This window comes from Cyclopterus lumpus, chromosome 4 (genome assembly GCF_009769545.1).
Source record: "Cyclopterus lumpus isolate fCycLum1 chromosome 4, fCycLum1.pri, whole genome shotgun sequence".
In the NCBI taxonomy this organism is placed as follows: domain Eukaryota; kingdom Metazoa; phylum Chordata; class Actinopteri; order Perciformes; family Cyclopteridae; genus Cyclopterus; species Cyclopterus lumpus.
In genome coordinates this window covers 22,382,056-22,402,400 of record NC_046969.1, presented here as the reverse complement: position 1 = coordinate 22,402,400, position 20,345 = coordinate 22,382,056, and the positions used below count along the sequence as shown (strand labels likewise).

Sequence of the window (20,345 nt, the reverse complement as noted above, 5' to 3'; positions counted from 1 at the left end):
TGTGGGGGTTAGGCGAGGAGAAGGGATCTTTTCTTGGGTTCCCCCCCCCCCCTCCCCCTCCCCCCCCCCCGTGCAGGCTTGATCGGACCACGTTAAGCCACGCTGTGGGGAGCCACTCCTACATTCCTGTGAGGATCTCACAGATGCAGCTATACACACACAGGTGAACATACTCACTCAAAAAAATGCATTTGCACCCAAAACAATGACGACAATTCAGCGTGTCCCTTATATTCATTGTGCATTACATTAAATTATCAGCGCCACCGATACAATTTTACACGACCATTTCAATCCTCTGCTCTTGTGTTTCCACTTAGCCTCTCCACACACACATCACGCAAGTGATGGAAGATAGGCAAGGCAAGGCAAGTTTATTTATAGAGCACAATTCATACACAAGGCAATTCAAAGTGCTTTACAGCTACAAAAAGGCAAATAAAATCATTCCATAAAAACATAAAAATAATAATATATTAATTATATTAAAAGCGAAGAGTGCAGATAAAATACTTTCAGTTGTCAAATAGAACCGTTTTCAACCTGGATTTAAACATTGTCAGAGTTGAGGCCTGTGTCACATCTTCTGGAAGACTGTTCCAGATTTTAGTATAAAAGTGAAACGCAGCCTCCCCGTGTTTAGTCCTGACTCTGGACCAGCAGGAGACCACTCCCTGAGCTTCTCAGAGCCTGACATGGTTCATATGGCTCTAACATGTGAACCACTCCCTGAGCTTCTCAGAGCCCGAGATGGTTCATATGGCTCTAACATGTCACACATGTACTTTGGTGCTAGACCGTGAAGAGATTTGTACACAAGCAGAGCTGTTTTAAAGTATATTCTCTGAGCAACAGGAAGCCGGTGCAAAGACCTGAGCACTGGACTAATATGGTGGTATTTCCTGGTTCTAGTCAGGACTCGAGCAGCAGCGTTCTGGATGTTCTGCAGCTGTCTTACAGCTCGTTTAGAGAGCCCAGTGAGCAGGCCGTTACAGGGGTCTAACCTGCTGGAGACAAACGCATGGATTAGTCTCTCCAAGTCTGGTTTAGACACTATTCCTTTGATTTTGGTAATGTTTTTTATGTTATTTATTGAATGTGGCTGTTAAAGTTCATTTCTGAGTCCAATATTACCCCTAGATTTCTAACCTGATTTTTAGGTTTTAGAGAGAGAGTCTGACTGATAACACTTTCTTTTTATTTCTGTGGGCCACAGACAATGATTTCAGTTTTGTCTGAGTTTAGCTGGAGAACATTGTGTTGCATCCACACACTGATCTGTTCGCTGCAGTGACAAAGTAAATCTACAGGCCCATATTCACCTACCGTCAGTGACACGTAGACCTGAGTGTCATCTGCATAGTTGTGGTAGGACATGTTATAGCTGCGTATTAGCTGGCCTAATGGAAGCATGTACAGATTGAATAATAGGGGTCCTAGGATTGACCCCTGGGGAACCCCACAGGTCAAAGCCATGATAGATGGCCCTCTTGTGTTTTATGTGGAGTGAGCACTGCAGCGGACTCTTAAATGTTCCATTGCAACCGCTCATGGTATTCAGTAAAAAAAAAAAAAAAACACCAGTCATCATTTTTTGTTGTTTTCAAAACTCCCCCGGTGTGTTCTGCACCACTTTTTTTTTTTTTGGAAGAAGGAAATAACGAGTGTAACAGGTGCTGTGTGGTGGATCAGATTTAACGCAGATGCCGATAACCCTTACCAGAAAACAACAAGTTATATATAGAGTGGTTTTCTATTTATCTGTTTTCTGTTCACTATTCCAGAAATGCAAAAGTGTGATGCCGTTCTATTGCTATAAAAGTGTGAGTCTGAGTGGGTCTGATGGATGCTGGCGACGCCGCCTGGAGAACGGGACACATGGAGAAGTTGAAACCGGGGCCTTCAAAAGGCCGAGCTGTTGATTGAATGCTTTCCAGAATGTTTTTCATCTCTGAGACTGTACGAGGAGCACGCCGGCTGGTGTGCAGCCGGGTGCAGATGGCATGGCTGACCACCATAGAGAGGAATGAGAGAGTGAGAGAAGAGGAGGAGAGAGAGAGAGAGAGAGAGAGAGAGAGAGAGAGACGGATAGAGAGACAGTCACTTACCCCTGGCAGTGTTTTCTGTTCATGGAGGGCGTTCTGGGCTTTGATGGCCGACTCTCGGGCGCAGTAGGTGAGGAATGCGCAACCTGCAAACAGAGCCACACCACATATATACGTTATTAGAATTACACAACACTTATAATCAGGCTAAAACAAACATAGGAAAACGGAAACAAAAACAAAATCTGAATCAAACGAGCAAAAAAAAAGATTACAAAACGACACAGCAGTTTAAAAGAAAGAATAGCCTACGAATATCAGGACAGTGATAACAATACAAAGCATTTGAAATGTGTTTGAGCCGTTTAATATCTTCAATGTTAAAGATGCATCTGACATGCAGATTTAGATTTTCTTTCAAAGAACTAAAATTGACAGCAAGGCTAGAGACTTCTTTCACCAACAATCCCAGAAAAAAGTATTTCAACCATCCAACGCCCACAAAAATGTTTTACTTTGTTAAAGTTCTTGGCTTTAGGAGTTTGATTCAAATATATTTTGAATGCAACGAGCAAAATATGAAAATGTGAAACCGGCGGCCGGTTCTCCATCATGGCCAATTAGCTGAAAACTGCCCATCGATTTTTGTGCATCTCTAAATATAAGGATTTCTTATATGCCGAAACTGAACGTAGGATCTTGTAAGTTAGTAACAACAAAAAAACATTTCTTGCAATAAACTGAGCAAGTTAATGAAACCAGGGCAATAGATCAGGCTACATATGGCAAGGGGAGAGGAGAGGGGGAAAAAAACACAATAAAAAAAGGTAGGAGATGAGCAGAGAATTCTTTGGATGAATTGCCAGGCCTGGCCAGCCTCCCCATCCCTAGTGCCATGTCCTGTCAAGAGCTCCTAGTAGTCTGGCCAGCGTCCCCACCCTGAACAGTTGTGACAGCAGCGGAGACAAAAGAAACTGCAGGAGAGTATTGGAGGGGGGGGGGTTAAAAAGCAGAGAAGAAGGGATGAGATCTGCGTTGGGATGGAGGAAGGAGGGAGATACTGACAGAGAAGAAGGGAGGACGGGAGGGGGTGTTAAAACTCTCCAGGGTGAGTGCTGCCATGCGTGCACACACACACACACACACACACACACACACACACACACACACACACACACAACATCTGTCAAAATCACTGAATACATAAAGAAGAGAAGAAAAGAGCAGAAAAGAAAAGGGGAGAAGAGGCAGGGAGGACGCGAGGTGGAGAGGAACCAGATGGAGTATTGAGGCAATCATTTTCCCCCTGACTCTCTGAATAAATAGATTTGCTTGTGTTCTATTAATGAGGTTCGTATGGGTTACCATGCATCATATTTCTGCCACTCTGAAGATGGTATATTAGCCAGCCACTGCATTTTGGATCTCATTTCAACAGCCAAATGTATTCAGTGGGCGGTGATGTATTAAGAGTCTTTACACGGACAATATTCCGATTGTTGTTTTTTTTCCTTGTTGCGTACGAGATCACTTTACCCACTCTGAACATTCGACATCCATTTTTTGTCGTTATACGCTCGAAAATTGTGTCTTAATGCCATTTCAGGGACCCTTTGCACTTTGGCTATGTCACCACTGTAACCTCCTCGGGACTGCATCATAAAAGGGAGGGCTAAAATGCCATGTCAGTCATCGATTCATCGATTGACCTGTAACCTGTTTTTGCATTGACGCTTCAAGCCTACGGTGTCACTGCAAACCCTCCCTTGTATACGGAAAAGCATGAAACCATTCGTATCCAAGCCTTTTGTTTGGGACAGTCAGTCTGTACCCCTGCCAAGCCTTCCAGTGAGAGAAGGACAGATAGTGATGGAGTCTGTCCGGGGGTCATGACCTTTGGGAGGTGGCTGACTGTAGCACCGGTGTCACGGAGCAGCCCTCCTCATAGCCCTCCCTTGTCCCGGCAACCCTAATGATTTCCGATGGCCACCAAGCAAATCATTCAATCACTCACACTGCTGTCTCATTCCCTCTCGCTCTCTTCTGCATCAGCTTGTAGAACAGAGAAAAAAAGAAGGCTGCGGAAATGTCATTGTAGCTTTGGGTTTGTTTGTTTTCTCAAACGGTTCGAGGGGTAATCGGAGGGAATGGCTCCATTTTGGTGGTTGTTTTCTCTCTGGGCCTGTTGTTGTTGGTTTACTTGACAAATGCTGGCCCTATCTCTGAATACGCAACAAGCATTTTTGCATTACAATCGCAAACACAATTCATTCGTTAATGTGTAATGCATAGGGCATTGAGAATAAATTAACAACAACCGCAGCAACTGGCAAACAAAAGGGAAACATGAACTCCATTTAAATGTGATTCTGTGCTCTTTAATGTATGGCTTAATAAGAATTTGCAGGCCACGGGGCGGAAAAAAAAAAGAAGCTTTAACAACTCCATAATTGGAATCCAAACACGTACAAATTGCCAGTGCTGCATTGAATACCAAGTGCAAAAGTGGGAAGGGGGAGGGGATGGGGGGGGGGGGGGGCATGATGAAATTGTTTGAAACACAACAAAAAAGCCAGTGTAATCGGAGCCTGCTGACACAGCAACGGGGTAAGCCTTCCCATTGTGAGGCGATGATCCTCTGCATCATCTGATAGAAACCTAAAACAGCCTTATCTCACCCATTGATTTCAGCTCCAAAGAGAAGAAATCCCTCCTCTCCTCTTCGCTGTCTTTCCCTCTTCCCTCTCCTCCGTTCTTCTTACTCTTCGTCAATGCCAACACCCCTCCTCTCATCTCCTATTTCTTAACAATGTATTTTTAAAGTGTGTGCGCGGTGTGTGTGTGTGTGTGTGTGTGTGTGTGTGTGTGTGTGTGTGTATGTGTACTGGGAAATAGGGCAGAGTCTCTCCATCTCCACTGTGTTGAATTGGCATGTAATTAACGAGTATTGCATGGGGGGAGAGAGAGAGGGAGGGAGGGATTGAGTGAGAGGGCGAGATAGGGAGAGAACGTTAGAGAGAGTGAGTAGTGGAGGATGCTGTATAGCTTTGGTGACAGCAGCCATTTACATTCACCGTAGCTCAGGCTCCCCATTACCAAAACCCTGTGTGTGTGCGTGTGTGTGCGCGTGTGTGTGTGTGTGTGTGTGTTTGCTGCACTGTACTGTATTCTACTAATTGTTTTGTCACGTTTGGCGGCCCTATTGATAAAGTCCATGGATACACACAGACATGCACATCTGATCCTCTTACCGTGTGTAAGCACTTGTTTTTATTCAATTAACAAATCGATTGTGTCCCAATTCTTCATTACGGTATATATTCTATTGTACTTAGTTGCAACAAATGGATCATCCACCGACAACTATGGTGTTGGCAGCAAAAATAGTGGGGCATGTTTAAAAGTTATAGTTGCTTCCTTTTTTTATTTTGTGCTGATGCAATCCGATATGATCCCAAAGTTGTATGTTGCATTGCACCCCAAACTAACAGGAACTGATAAGACCTCACCACTGCCAATTTGTATTTCATATAGAAAAAGGTACACATTTTTTTCCAGAGGTGTTATAATGATATTTCCTCACTATCCAGAGTTTGTTTTTCAGCCGCTGTGAGCAGCTCCTCAAGTTCCTTTGTTAAGATTTTGAATAAAATACACGACACAATCAGAAACCTGCTTCATAGCACATTATATTCAGCCCTCTACTATATAAATACTGGACTTTCACACACAAATGTACATGCGAACCGCAATAAATACGAACACACTGCACCCACTCGGTTTCACCGTGCTCACCCTCTTTATCACACACAATAAAAAGACCTAAAAGCTGATTAATACTGCCAACATTAACATCAACACTCTACTTTTCCCTGAGAAGCAATAGATATTCATACTGGTAATGAGGAAGGGGCACAGGGCTTTCAGTGTACACAATTCCATATCAGGCACATAAAGCAATGTTCCCTATGAAAACCAGTTGTATACTGATATTTAGTTCCTCGTTAAATGCAACTATAATCCAGTGTGTAACTGCTGGGGTGCACTGTCCTATCACTGAGGTAAGAAAAGCCCCTTCACCAGCTGGACTCGCTACCAATCAAACTAACGAACCTGCATGAAGCAAAGCCACGATTTACAATTATTCATAAATCGCAAGAGTAAAATCAATTCTCCTGGAGAGAGAAAAATACACACATCAAATCAATACAAACACTTTTAATATGATTAACCTTCACAATAAACATTACACTCTACGACTCATACACAGAAGTTGTCCCCAATTGATACTAAAGAATTAAATAAATAAAACAGAGTTCAACTTGTTTCCTTCTCGTTGTAAATAAGAATCACAAAACTAGTGTAAAAGACATGTCTGACAAGACGTCCATGTTTACCAGCTAACGTTAATGTTTACTAGCTAACGTTAATCACCTGAGAACACACACACACACAGCTTGTGAATCCAATGCAGCAACTCCTTGAGAGGAAGCTAACGCTAACTGCACTGCTCCCTTGACAAATGCTACTTATTAGCTAGCTATAAGCCACCTTTAGCATTGCCTACTAATAGGTACAATACATTTACTAATTTCTGGTTATGACTCACCAACTTCAACGCAACTATGAACGCGTGTCTCCAGCCTCGCACACCGGGGTCATGTGATTGGCTAATTCTCAAATTCCAAATGAATTAACTTTATTGACAAGAAAGTTTTGAATGTAGGCCTCCTTGTTGTTGAAGTTACGTTTTACCGGCGAAAAATATTTACAAGTTAATACAATGCACTAGATTATTCAAAATAATACGCTTGTTTTTATTCTTGCCAATAAGAATGACTAAAAGGCAAAGCAGTTTTCGACCAGTGAAATGGTTTTACGATGTAATATTTGCATGTGATGTATGTAAATAATTCATGAATAAAATCATTCATCAAGAATAATAAATGATAATGTAGACCATCTTGTAAAAAATAAATGGAAGCCCCATTTGTTCCATTAGTAACCGTTTCCCAAGTTGCCTCCGTTATAGCTCAATAGCCTCTACTCCTTTAACAAATCAAAGTACTCGCTCTCAAAGATGGATAAATCTGAAAGCCATTTATTTATTAAGCACGGAAAAGCCCTTTGCACCATTGGCAGTTTTGTTCGTTATCCAGAACCATCCAATTTTAGTCTTGTAACTTTGATTGTGCATTTTTTTGTGGGTCTTAACATTTTCTTTGATGACATTTAAAAAAAAAAAAGCAAGGAAAAAAAAAAACTCATCAGTTAATGATATTTATATGTACTAAATAGGACCATGGAGAGATTAATTTGTGCCTGCCACTATAGCGACTGACAGCTACAGGCTGCGACGTCAACTGCAGGGGCTCGATATGAAAATCCTACTTCTTCATCGGCATGAATCGTGTACTGCAGAGCCGTCAAGAAACGTGAATGCAATACCAAAGAGACGTGGTTAGTTTAAACCACAACGTCTCTCGTTTCCCTCCGCCTCTTCGCTCCCCTTTTTTTCTCCATCACCTTCCCCCCGGAGGAGCCAAACTGCCCCAGTGTTATGAAAAAGTGTGAACTCGCTCTCAATGTGGCATTTCCTTTGGCCAGAAAGTGTGAAGGTAGAAAACAAGCCAGTCCTGGGGGGGGGGGTGATAACCTTTTCGGAGGGGTCAGAAGCTGAAACACACATCATCAGAACTGATACAATGTGATTATGACCTGAATCACTGCCAGCCAGGGAGGCAGGAGGCTCAGTGGCGCAGATTGACCGTGAGGGGGGTAATCAGTCCGGTCTCGGAGAAGCTTTTAACTCATATAATCACTCCCTCACCTTTGGAAGAAAAGAAAAAAAGATCCCCGATCTGTGCACACACACTCAAACAGTCATGGCAATGTTCAGGGAGAAGGAGGACTGATTGAGAGGTTTGATAAAGAAGTGCTGGAGCACGGGGTTGGCTGGGACTCTCCAAAATGCTCTCACTCATTGGTCTGACAACAATATTTTCTCTGCCCAGGCCTAATGAGCTTGTGATGATCACTGTAATATAAGCAGTAGCCTAGCATAAAACCTTAATTAAGTCAGACAGACACCTTAAAAGGCAGCCAGCGCCGGTGCTCAGTCACCATCTCATGATCCCGAAGCCGACTGCACTCCTCCATCACTCCTCCATCAATCACTCCGTCCCTTCATCTCTGCTACATCCAGCTCCAAACCCTCCTCCATTTCTCCTTTCACTACCCCTCCTGTCATCCCCTCACCTTGAGCAATGAGGAGGATGAACGTCGCAGGCCGCTGAGGAGCATCGATGTCCATCATGAGGGGCAAGAAACAGTCCCCTGGACCCTCCCTCGTATCCTCTTTGACCCCTGAGTAGGAGACCTCAGCCATTGATTTGTTGCTACTCGCTCACATAGACTACACTGTAGCCTCCGAGCAGCAGTCAAACGGATCCATAGGCTGTGGATCACACTGCCTGTGTGCTGGCGTGAAACTGTGCATTTACAGAAACACATCCGTGCGCGGGCCATGTGCGTCGCCTAATGAGTTTAACGAATTCTATGAATTATTCCTGAGAGGCCCTGTTTATGTTTCAGGATCATTACCGGGGCAAAGAAGCTATATCGTAAACAATGGAGAGAGAAACACTTTGATGCTTTTTGCACTCGCGACCTATTGTGTGGCTCTCTGAGGTTAAATAGTTCCCTCAGGGCTCCAGTGGTTCCTCATATATAAGCAAAATGTAGAGTATTTATCTCGCAAGCTGACACGAGGCAGTAATATAGACGAGTAATATGGTTCCCGACTAGCTCCCGACAAAGTTCCTGAGATCGTGCCTTTTGGCGGTGGCTGCAGTTTCCAGAGGTGACATGATCGATTGCAACTGGCCGCCCATTTCCCAAGTTGGCCAGAACTCTTTCAATATGCGGTTCTGTACATCAGTTAGAAAACAGGCGTTTAGCATCCTCCACCGTACTGCAAGTCTTTATAGTTAGCCTCGGCTTGTGTGGACCGTCTGTGCACTTCATCGCTCTTCTGCTATTAAAGCCGGGGCCCGATCTATAAATACATCTAGTGGCCTGCATCCCTGATGAGCGAGCTAATTGACACCGTTAATGGATGGAGTTTCACAGAGCTGTAAATAATGTGTAGGTTCACACTCACTGCCTCCTGCCGTTTTACTTCTGGGAGGGCAACAAGAGTTTACCTGCCAAGTCTCGTCTCAGCAGCCCGTCGTCCCTGCCTACCCCCCCCCCCCCCCCCCCCCCCTAGCCAAGTCTGCTGCAGCCAGGGGATTTATACAGAAATCAATATAAGTCCCCCCCTCCCCCCACCCCCCACACACCCCCACCCCAACTGCTCCAGCCCCACCAGTCAAAGAAAGAAAACTGCATTTCCTCTTTTTCATGTAGGATAACAACCTCTTGGAAAAACAAACAAGACCAGGCAAGAGGAAATAATAAAATCACTTTCACTTGGCTCGCGCCCGTTGCCCGCCGCTCTATAAAGTACACTATGCTTCATTTAATGTACCCGATTGATGTATTCGATGCAATAGAGTGCTGCAGGAACGAGTTTACATTTGTGCACTTCAGAGTTTTTCAGCTAGATGCCTGAAATAAAATCTGCTGAAGAGATTTCAACCTTTTGTTCTACGGTATAAAATCGATGCTATTTTTTTTTTTTACTTTTGACTATTTTTTTCTGCAATAATCCAAAAAATTCCATTGTGTCTTTTTGCGGAGGGAGCCAGTGCGACGCTAACTTCCAGAGGGTTTGGCCTACAAAAAGACGTCATCCCTGCAGCACTCTCTGTTCCCGACGATGCTCGTCCTCTTTTGAAAAGGTGAAAGGCATTTAAACCTTTTAGACGGACCAATTGATCATAGAGCGAAGCCGCAATCACTGATGACTGGCAGCTGCAAACCGACGGCGGGCTGAGACACGGATCAGGTTTTTCAGTCACTTTGATTTTTACAAATTGAAAGATACCTTAAAAGACAACGCTTCAAAGGGCCCAGAGGTTGCTCGGATGGAGTGATTGAAAGAGGAATGAGTAAGAAAGACGTGAGGAGGAGAAGACACACTCCCCCGGCTATACCACACACACACACACACACACACACATTATTCTTTGTTGCTGCTAAACACAGGCCACCTTGAAATGAAACATTAATTGCACACGTCTTTATACTCTGCTTCCTATAGCTGTTCTTTCTATTCAATGAATGTACAGAATGGAGCACAGCAGGGAAAGAAGACTTTGTGTATTTGTCTCAGCTTTCTTTCTTTCTTTCTTTCTTTCTTTCTTTCATTCTTTCTTTGTCTCAAGATCCTAATTGACACTAATGGTCTGACTAATAAGCAGGCACCAGGCTGTTAATTGCATTGACGTAGATTTCCTATAGTAACCAAATTCAGCCCAAAGGATTCCAGAAATCTATTTTCCATCCATCCATCCATCCATCCATCCATCCAACCATCCATCTATCTATAGCTCAAAAGAATGGCAAAGAAAGAGCTCTGAAGGGAGCCCAAAGAGCAGATGAAACAGATATGAGAGCCCATCAGCCATTAATTAATTTGAGTTGTCTTTTTTAATTAAGCCAGATCTACCGTTGAATGGGGAACCACAGAACGGGTGCCATGTTGGAACTCGTAAGGAAGTCGGCACACACACACACACACGCTTACTCAACCAAATTGTAACATTTTGATCATCAAAAAAGAAAAAGAAAACGCAAAATTCAACCTTTCATCTATGTCTCCTGCACCGTTTGGCAACACAAGTTGCCTGTATCTCACACACACACACACACACACACACACACACACACACCAAAATAAGAAGAAAAAGGAGAAAAAAAAAGAAAAGTGAATGCGATACATCTCCAGTACAAAGCCCCCTGACCAGTTTGTGTCTCTGGCGATAAAGCACAGAGGCTGTTAGCTACAGCGTGGCGGCTTCAGCTGGGAAAGATAGATGGAAGGAGTGAGGCGAGAGATGGCTGCGTGATGGAAGGACGGGGGCGTGAGGAGAGAACGAAGGAGGGGGGAGGAGGGGGAAGAGGGGGAAGAGGGGGGGGGGGGGGGGGGGGGGGGGGTAGATGCTGGAAATGATGGGGACATGCAGTCGCCCACAGATGCGCCCTATGCCTCTCCCTCATTCTCTCCCTCCCTTTTGAGCACAGAGTGGGAGAGCGGTCTTTTTTTTGGGCGGGGGGGGGGGGCTGGCAGGCAATCAGTGATGTCATGCCAGCAGTGCAGTGATGGCAGCTTAACCTATTTTCGGAAATACCACAGAATTTCTATTTATAACCGTGCTGAGCAGCATGTATCTTCGCACATCCCTCGCGGACCTGAGCATTCATCGACACGGGAAAAAAAAAGTGTCTCCGTCGCAAAATTGTGGATTGCTTAATATCTGTAGGAAAAGGAAAGGGGGAAAAAAAAAAAAAGCTCTTGATGCTGATCGTGCTGTTTATCATAATCACCAGTCGGGGAGGTATTTTTCCACGTTGTCAACTCGCGCTCCTTTTAGTCTGTCGTTACAGTTATTACGAGCGTCGTTATTGTTACTTACATGGGTAATGTAGGATTAGCAAGAGCCATAAAACAGTAAATAGCCTCTAAGACGCGGTAGAAGTCGTAAAAACTTGGAATAAGTATTACTTTTGTGACTCGAGGGATGTGCCCAATATTTTCAAGTGATTATTTTTTCCAGACATCTGCCACACTTGGCCTCTGCTCCTCCTCCATCCATCCCGCCACGCGGTGTCCAAGCGGGTCTCTCAACCTGACGGAGGGATCGTCCATGTCCCGAGCCATCACTCCACTCTCCCACAGCCTTGGGATAAAAGCAGCTATTTGTTTCTCCGTCTCTGACAAACACTTCATCTAACCCCTCTCTCTCCATCCCCCCCCCCCCCCCCCCCCCCCCCCTCCACTTATCCATCTGTCCATTCATCCATTGTTCTGCGCCCATGTGTCTGTCTGTCATTTTGCCTTGTGGGCTCCCGCCGCGTACACGCCGCCGCCCGTCCTTCCCTGTCCAATTCGGTCGAGTGACGGGCGCTAAGTCACATCCGCCCCCCCCCCCCCCCCCCCCCCCCCCCCACGAACGCGAGTACGACATTTACGCCTGTTGTATATTCACGCCAGCATCAAGGGCTTCAACCATTTGGCAATCGGGAGAGATGTGACAGCTTGACTAATCTGATTGTTTTTTTGTTTTTTTTGGGGGGGGGCCAAAACATGAGGGGGGGGTTAGCGAGCCCTCCAAGGGCACAGTACTATAAAGACAAATAACTTATTATTTTCCAGGCTTGTACAAGGCTTTATCGCATGAGTTCTCCTGAACCATTCCAAAATGGAGAGGGATTATCACAAAACATTGCATTAAAATCTCCTCTCTCCCCTCTCCCTTGTTATTTCATTTTCCATCTCAAAATGAATCTGTGCCCAGCCAGGCTCAAACACAACATTAAAGAGCTCATGCTATTCCCCCCCCCCACCTTCATAAGAGTACACTCTGCTCTGTAGGCAATGGCACTCTCTGTTAAGCTACCCATACAAAATAGATAGGCTTTTGTGCATGAAGAAGAAGACGCCATACGCCTTTACCCACTCTACCGTTAGAAGAGAAATGTGACCAAAAATAATTCAACCCCAAATCCTCACACAGCTTAAATGGCTGTTTGGCTCCGCCACAAAAAGGCTGAATGAAGATCCCCCAACAATTTGTATGAATTCAAATGTACCCTTCCTTGCCAAATGTGCATGTCTTAATAATATTTCTAGAGTCAAATGTTCAATAGAAAGTGTTTTTAAACATCACTGGTCCTTTTTTTTTTTTTTTTTAAATACATTTTTTTATTATATCGCAAAAAAAACAAAACTCTAAGAAGCACATTTACTCCCAGGTCGCCGAGCGATGAAACACCTTTCAAAGTGTTCTCTAACCCCTTAACCTCAACACCGGCGCCTTTTTATAATCACACCTCCAAAACATGACACTGTCCACAATCTAGAACAAACCGCCACAGAGCTTCATTTTTATGAGAGGGGAGAGAGTATAGTTCCATAAACGAGTGTCTCAGGGATGAAATCGCTCCATGTTTTCCCTGAGACCTCACAGTACATCTGCTCATATCCATCCCTGCTCCAGGCACCTATTAAGAGCAAACATATTCCAGAAAGGTCACGGGAGTGGGGGCGCTTCCAACATACCGAAAGCGTAAATGTACTGCGAGCCATAATGAATGTTGCATCGGTGCAGGAAATCAATCCATCTGAAAAAAAAATGGAAAAAAAAAGTCTCTCTCTCTCTCTCTCTCTCGGGCAGGGATTAAGGGGAAAGGAGCGGAGACAGAATAAAAAGCCAGGTGAGTCGCGTGGACACTAACCTCCAGCGGAGCGCGGCCTTGTCGGCATCTGAGATTGGCAATCTCCTTGGAAAACCGACAGAAAAGTGGAGCAGAGCGAGAGAGAGAGAGAGAGAGGGAGGCAGCGCTCCTCATCCTGTAAGTCAAGGCCCATAAGCGCCTGTCAGTACCCGTTGAGCTGCTGCATCTTTTATGAGGAAAAGCCCTGTTGCTTATTACAATATTTACAGACGTTTAAAGATTGCAAAGCATCGCGTTGTTACCGCATTAGCTGGGCTCGGTGGCCCCGGCAAAGAAGATTTTTTTTTGTTATTTCCAGATTTGTTCAATCGAATCGCCCGCGCACAACTGCGAGGAGGGCGAGACTTGTTTTTTTGTTCTTACTGGAATATTTAAAAAAATGTTAAAAATCCTTCTTAAAACCTTTATGACGCCGTTTACTGTCACGAGCGGCGATGCATCGGTCACACGTGGCGAAAAACAAGCCCGCACGCTCCCGCCGATGTCTGTTAAATCGGTAATATCATCACACGGGCGTCGTGTACGTACCGTCCGTGTCACTTCTACAGCTCTGTTTATGGTCTGTAAGTGAATTTATCCCATCTGTTTCCCCCAGGGGGGATGCTGTCCTACAGCAGTGCCGTGATCTTTGACACTTTCCATAAGGCGCACACACAATATGGAGACGTGTGGATGCACTCTCACTTCCATCATGTCAAAAAGAGAGAGAGAGAGAGAGAGAGAGAGGCTTAAACGGACCAGAGCTTTAGTTTAATCAATGCTGCTGCCTTTCAGGTATCATTTCATAAATGAAAACTGCAGTCTCATATTACCGCAACGGCGTGTCATTTAGGTTTGATGCATATGCTATATTCCGACTATTCCTTGTGTCCTTCACTGTCTATTTTTTAAAATTTATTATTATTATTATTATTATTGGGCCCACAAATGGGACGCTATCCATCAGACTAGCTCAGAGGGCAGAGGAAAATATATAATATACACAAACTTGAATAAATATTTCATTAGATTATTCTGTGATTTAATGTGCTTCTGCTTGGCTGGGGGTCTCACGGCAATATCTTCTGTCCATTTATAAATGCATTATCGCAATGACACCCGAGACCAGCTGGATATTGATACCCGGCCTCAGATTGAAGCGGCGTTGGGATTGTTTTGTCCGTCAGTCAGTCTGCTGGGCTGAAAACACACCTGCAGGAACTAAAATAACACGTTCGCCCTCTTTCGTTACTCACGGCGAGGGAAGATTGTAGTTAACCGAACTCGTGGGATAAAATCTGTCCAGACAAATGGAGAAACTGGACAGAAATCCACACTGAAAGCGTCACTCGGCTGTCAATCTGAACACAAAGATGGACAAGGCACAGCAAACTGAACACCATGAACCAAAGAAAAAACCACAGATTAAAAGCCTGGGTTCATGTGCATAAACACGTCTTCCTGCATGTGTTATAAGTGGAAGCCAATTAGAGTCAAAAGGGAGAAGTTTTTTCACAGCCTGTGATAAATTCAACATCAGGAAATCCTTCACCTATTAATACCAATTGGGCGACAATAATTGGCAGGCCATCGACGGCGTGGGCAGAATTAATCATTTGAAGAGGCAGACGAGACTGAATTTTTAATTGGCAGAGGCAGCCACTGTTTAGGGAGGCAACCAGCTGATCACCCGAGAGACCGTCGCTTCAGACAATGCACATTTTGCTAATCCTCTCGAGTCAAGTTATTATGGCCGTGCATTATTATCACGCTTTACAAACTAATTCCATGTTTTCCCTCGCGGATTACCAAAGGGGAGGGGGGGGGGGGGGGGGGTGAAGAAAATAGTTGCATAAGAAAAGAGGAAATAATAAAACACACAAAGCTAAATGTGGTGTTTGCAAACAAATGCACAAACCCCCTTCGAATGATGAAAGTAGTGTGTGTGTGTGTGTGTGTGTGTGTGTGTGTGCATGTGTGTGTGTGTGTGTGTGTGTGTGTGTGTGTGTGCATGTGTGTGTGTGTGTGTGTCTTTATCCCTCTGTGTATAAAAGGTAAAAAAAAAAAATCACCTTGAGAAGAACATTCCGGATTAGGTTTTTAATAATGTACTCAGTTCAGAGAGATTACCTAATCTTTCTGCCTTTAGAAGTAAACATGTTGTTAATTTATCTGAATAAACACCAACAAAAGTCCCGATTGACAAACAATAGAATTAAAGTTCACAAGATTGTTTTCACACTTTTATAAAAAAAAAAAAAAAAAGGGGGGATTTCATTTTCTTCCACAGCTCTTCACAATTTGAGTTTTGCATTTCATCTTAACAACAGTTGTTTGACTTTACCACCAGAGCATGAACGATGCAATGTGGAGCCATAATAGTAATAATGTGTGATAGTTATTATGATACTACGATGTCAAAGGAACCTCTAGGTGAGCAAATCCATCACCATATAGCTGTGATATGCTATAAGCTACTGCTACTAATAAACTACTGGATTTATTCCACAGCCAGATATTTCAATTGCATCACACATAGATCCATCAAAGCTCCATTTTCTGACAATAGAAACACGTCTAAGAGCCTAAATTGTCGTTTTCCTGTCACCACGACAATCAGGCGACAATCACTTAAAGAGCTAAATGCTGCAATCATTATGCAACACCGGGCAATGTGATTTTAGTGGATGTATGCACACACACACACACACACACACACACGCACGCACACACACACGCACACACACACGTGCACACGCAAACACACACGCCGAGGAATGCCAAATGAGTGCTGCGCTGAAAACAATGTCCGCCCTTCTCCACACACAATACCAGCTCAAGAGAAGGTGGCTTGGTGAAATATTATGTGGCTAATAGCAGCTATGATAGCACAATCGCATGGCACAGTGAACCTGAACATGCCTGAACATGTTTTGCACACAAACAATACAAATATATATATATATATATATATATATATATATATATATATATATATATATATACATTTACATTGTTTTTCTTCCATTTCCTTGGTTTCTCTTACTGTAATAGCACTCGCCGTAATCTTATTACAAGTTATTTCTCAAGTCAATCCCAGAATGTCACTCGTATTGATGAATGTATGGAGAGAAATAAATAAATAAATAAAAAATCGAGTGTGCTTTTGATCGGGGCCCTCGGCAGACGGGCTTTGTGACAGTTGAAATGGTAACAAATGTAATAGCTGTTGATGGTGATTCTACGTGTCACAGGAGGACATTGTTTGCGATGTTTGCAAATGGCATTTACATTAGTGTCACAGATTGTCGTTTGTCTTTTTTTTCAAATGTCACCGCAATAAAAAAAAAAAAGAAGCTCATCTTCGACATCCCTCAGATATCAACATCTGCAGCCGTGCAAGATGGGCAATAACCATGGGGATGGATTCAGAAATATACCTTCTTTTTAACCAACAATGAGACAAAATGAAAGTTGTGTTCACAGAGGTGGAAAGCACACGTTTAAACCAGACGTCATGCAGACGGACAATGTTTGACAGTCTTTCCTGCTTCATCCTCCTCTTTGAACCATGATGTTCAAACTATGATGGCAATGAAAACAATAATCGTGGCAGCGCCGGTCACAGTCGTCGTTATCGTGGAGAAAAACCACAAAACAGCCTCGAGAGTTTTCAAGAGCTCATGGTTGTCGTCCAACATGGCTGTTTGCAAATGTATTCCAAAAAAAAATTCAAAAGTTGCCTGCAAGTGATGATGATGATGATGGTGGTGGTGGTGGTGGTGATGATGATATTGGTGGTGGTGGTGATGAGGATGATGATGGTGGTGGTGGTGGTGGTGGTGATGATGATATTGGTGGTGGTGGTGATGAGGATGATGATGGTGGTGGTGGTGGTGGTGGTGGTGATGATGATGGTGGTGGTGGTGGTGCTGATGATGATGATGGTGGTGGTGGTGGTGGTGATGATATTGGTGGTGGTGGTGATGAGGATGATGATGGTGGTGGTGGTGGTGATGATGATGGTGGTGGTGGTGGTGGTGGTGGTGGTGATGATGATGGTGGTGGTGGTGGTGATGAGGATGGTGGTGGTGGTGGTGGTGGTGGTGATGATGATGAGGATGGTGGTGGTGGTGATGAGGATGATGATGGTGGTGGTGGTGGTGGTGATGAGGATGATGGTGGTGGTGGTGATGATGATGATGGTGGTGGTGGTGATGAGGATGATGATGGTGTTGGTGGTGGTGGTGATGAGGATGATGGTGGTGGTGGTGGTGGTGATGAGGATGATGATGGTGGTGGTGGTGATGAGGATGATGGTGGTGGTGGTGATGATGAGGATGATGATGGTGGTGGTGGTGGTGGTGGTGATGAGGACGATGGTGATGATGACGTCCACACTGCGCGCATCGACTGCGTGACGTAGGATGAAACCTCCCCGCACCCAGGGAGCGATCCAGCCTCCCACCTTTGATAACCAACTTCGTGTGTGCGCGTGCGCGCGTCGCTCCCCCAACTCTCCGCGCTGACGTCCGTCATCTTGCGTCAGCTCTCGCGCCCCTTACCGAGCGGTCGGTGGCGCTTGAACTGATTTGCAGCGCCCCCCCCCCCCGGTTAAAGAAAGCCGACGGGATGAATAAATGATGCCGCCCCCTCCGCGAGAAAAAAAAAGAAAAAAAAGATGGGACTGGCAAGGGAAGGCTGTTTAAAAATGCATCATTTCCCAGCGCCTCTGCCCCACTTAAAGAGCGTGTTAAGAAAATAGCAATAGAGAGCGTGACACACACGCGCGCGCACACACGCACACACGCGCAGTGTGTCACCCCATCATTCGTGACACTGCAAGCGCGATACTGATATTTGTAAAAAAAAAAAAAAGCCCTCATTTTTGCATGTCCAAAAAAAAAAAAAAAAAAATACAATGCTCTAAAAATACATTATAAGAAGAACTTTACAGGCAAAGCAATCATAACGGGGACAGAAAATAACACCTCGTGAATGCACAAATGATGCACATGATGATTTGATCAGACTGATATCAGATCGGGATTAAGCTTGATCAAAAAAAGTAACAAAAAATAAATAAAATTTAAATGCCATTTAAAAAAAAAAAAAAAAAAAAAAAAGTAACAAACGCGTATTTTGAATTCAAAAATGTACAAACACATAATAAGCAATCGTGCATCTTTCGTACCGGCCTTCACAGCCATTTGCGGAGCGACACGTTACCTTTGTGCATGCCGGTGTATCGGTCCTTGAGAACTGTCAGTTCGTGGATTTTCCCAAACTGTTCAAACAGGGGTTTCAGGTCTTTCTCCTCCAAGTTCCGCGGTATCTGCCCGATAAACAGCTTAATGGCATCTTGGTCTTTCATGTTGCCGCTCTCCGGATGAATTGAAATGGGTTCTGACCCGTTCATGGGTTTCGGAAATGTGATCTGAGGGTACTGGTGCTGATGTGGGATAAGGAGTAGTGGTGGCTGGGTCGGTGGCGCCCCCGGTCCAGTGTAAACCAGGCTGGAGTGAGCGGGCTGGGGCTGCTGTGGATGGTGCTGCCTTCTTGTTTCAGTCTGAGTGAATCTGGCCATTCTGAGCTGGGAGCAGAGTGGATAATAATGACAACACACACACACACACGCGCGCACACGCGCTCACACACACACGCTCACACCACCGTACACACACACACACACACACACACGCACACACGCTGTGAAGGGAGCAAGCACTCAGCTGGAAACCAGGCTGACTTTCTATCCGACACACAACACACACACGCGCGCGCGCACACACACGCGCCCGCGCGCGCACACACACAGTACATGGCAGGCAGAGAGGAGAAGGGGGGTTGGAGGGTGTGTGTGTGTGTGGGGGAGCAGGAGGGGGGGGGGGGGGGGGGGATGAGAGTGTCGGAATAAACGCACGGGAGCGACAATAGACGCTCTGGAGCGACCCCCAGCGGCCATCTTGAATTACTTCAACATAAGAAGGCAGCAAAGGATTGTTTGAAATTTAGGCTCTGGACAGTTTCTTTTTTTCTTTTTCTTCTTCTTCTTCTTCCTCATAATGACTGAACATGTTTGAAAAACACTTTCCGGCAAAAACTTTTATATTTTATACGTTCGTATACTTTAACTTTAACCCAAAAATATCCCATAGGCCCTATAGGCCTTCTTTTCTTCAGCAGTCAGCAGGAGAAGCTCAGGTGTTACTAATTACATTAACGATGGCTCCTTTCTGTTTGAGTGTCCCGGTTAGGCCACGACAGCCATCGTTAAGTTCTTTATTTAACACCTGTGCGTCGTCAAATGTCTTTTTATGACGAGGCTTGACAGTACAACTACAGAGCTCTTAATTTAACTTTTAAGTAAACAAGTGTTGGCAGTCATGCTACACTCTTTCAGAAAGGAGTGATGTGTTAAGATGACAGTGGTATTCCTATGTAAGGTACATGGGTCGTGCCGAGTCTGACGATAGTAGTTAAGGTAAAGTAAAACGCTGACATATGCTGATGTGGAATCTGCAAAGTTGCTGCAGCGGTTGTATGAATTTAATTGAAACTTTTTAGATAACTGAAGTTGAAATGGTGCTTTCTTTTTGTCTGGAATGCAGTGGAGAAAAGTCTCAAAGACTGCGCGCAGGCCTGCAAGTAGCAATCCATCAGTTCCCAAGTCTTAATGATAAAAGCTGGCATCTAACTAGATGTCAAAATCCAACACTTAAGTGTTTAAAAATACGGAGGATTAGTCACACAGAAATCAGCCGACTGCTCCACCATCATTAGAGAGGCTTTACGGCAACGGAAGTTGAATACTTAATTTGGTCTCTTAAAAATCCCAAATCAAAATATGTATATTACGATATGGAAAATAGGACATTTGTCTTACTCTACGTAGCTGTATTAAGGAGCTTTGTGCTC

The 20,345-nt window shown here is 44.4% G+C and overlaps 1 protein-coding gene across 1 annotated transcript; it reads right to left on the bottom strand.

Annotated features, from left to right (window-relative positions):
• Positions 1-1,775: 1,775 nt before the first annotated feature.
• zgc:165603 (uncharacterized protein LOC571425 homolog) lies at positions 1,776-19,014 on the bottom strand. The gene is made up of 3 exons (XM_034530441.1): positions 18,657-19,014; positions 2,109-2,191; positions 1,776-1,862 (listed from the first exon to the last, which is right to left on the bottom strand). Exons 1-3 carry the CDS (start codon positions 19,012-19,014, stop codon positions 1,776-1,778), a joined length of 528 nt encoding a protein of 175 aa, XP_034386332.1.
• Positions 19,015-20,345: the final 1,331 nt, after the last annotated feature.

Excerpts from the sequence above, each read along its gene's own strand:
- zgc:165603 (XM_034530441.1), bottom strand. The coding sequence starts at position 19,014 with ATGGCCAGATTCACTCAGACTGAAACAAGAAGGCAGCACCATCCACAG. Across the intron at positions 2,192-18,656 it reads ATACACCGGCATGCACAAAG|GTTGCGCATTCCTCACCTAC; the intron begins GTAACGTGTCGC and ends CTCTGTTTGCAG. Across the intron at positions 1,863-2,108 it reads AACAGAAAACACTGCCAGGG|GCGGCGTCGCCAGCATCCAT; the intron begins GTAAGTGACTGT and ends CCCGTTCTCCAG.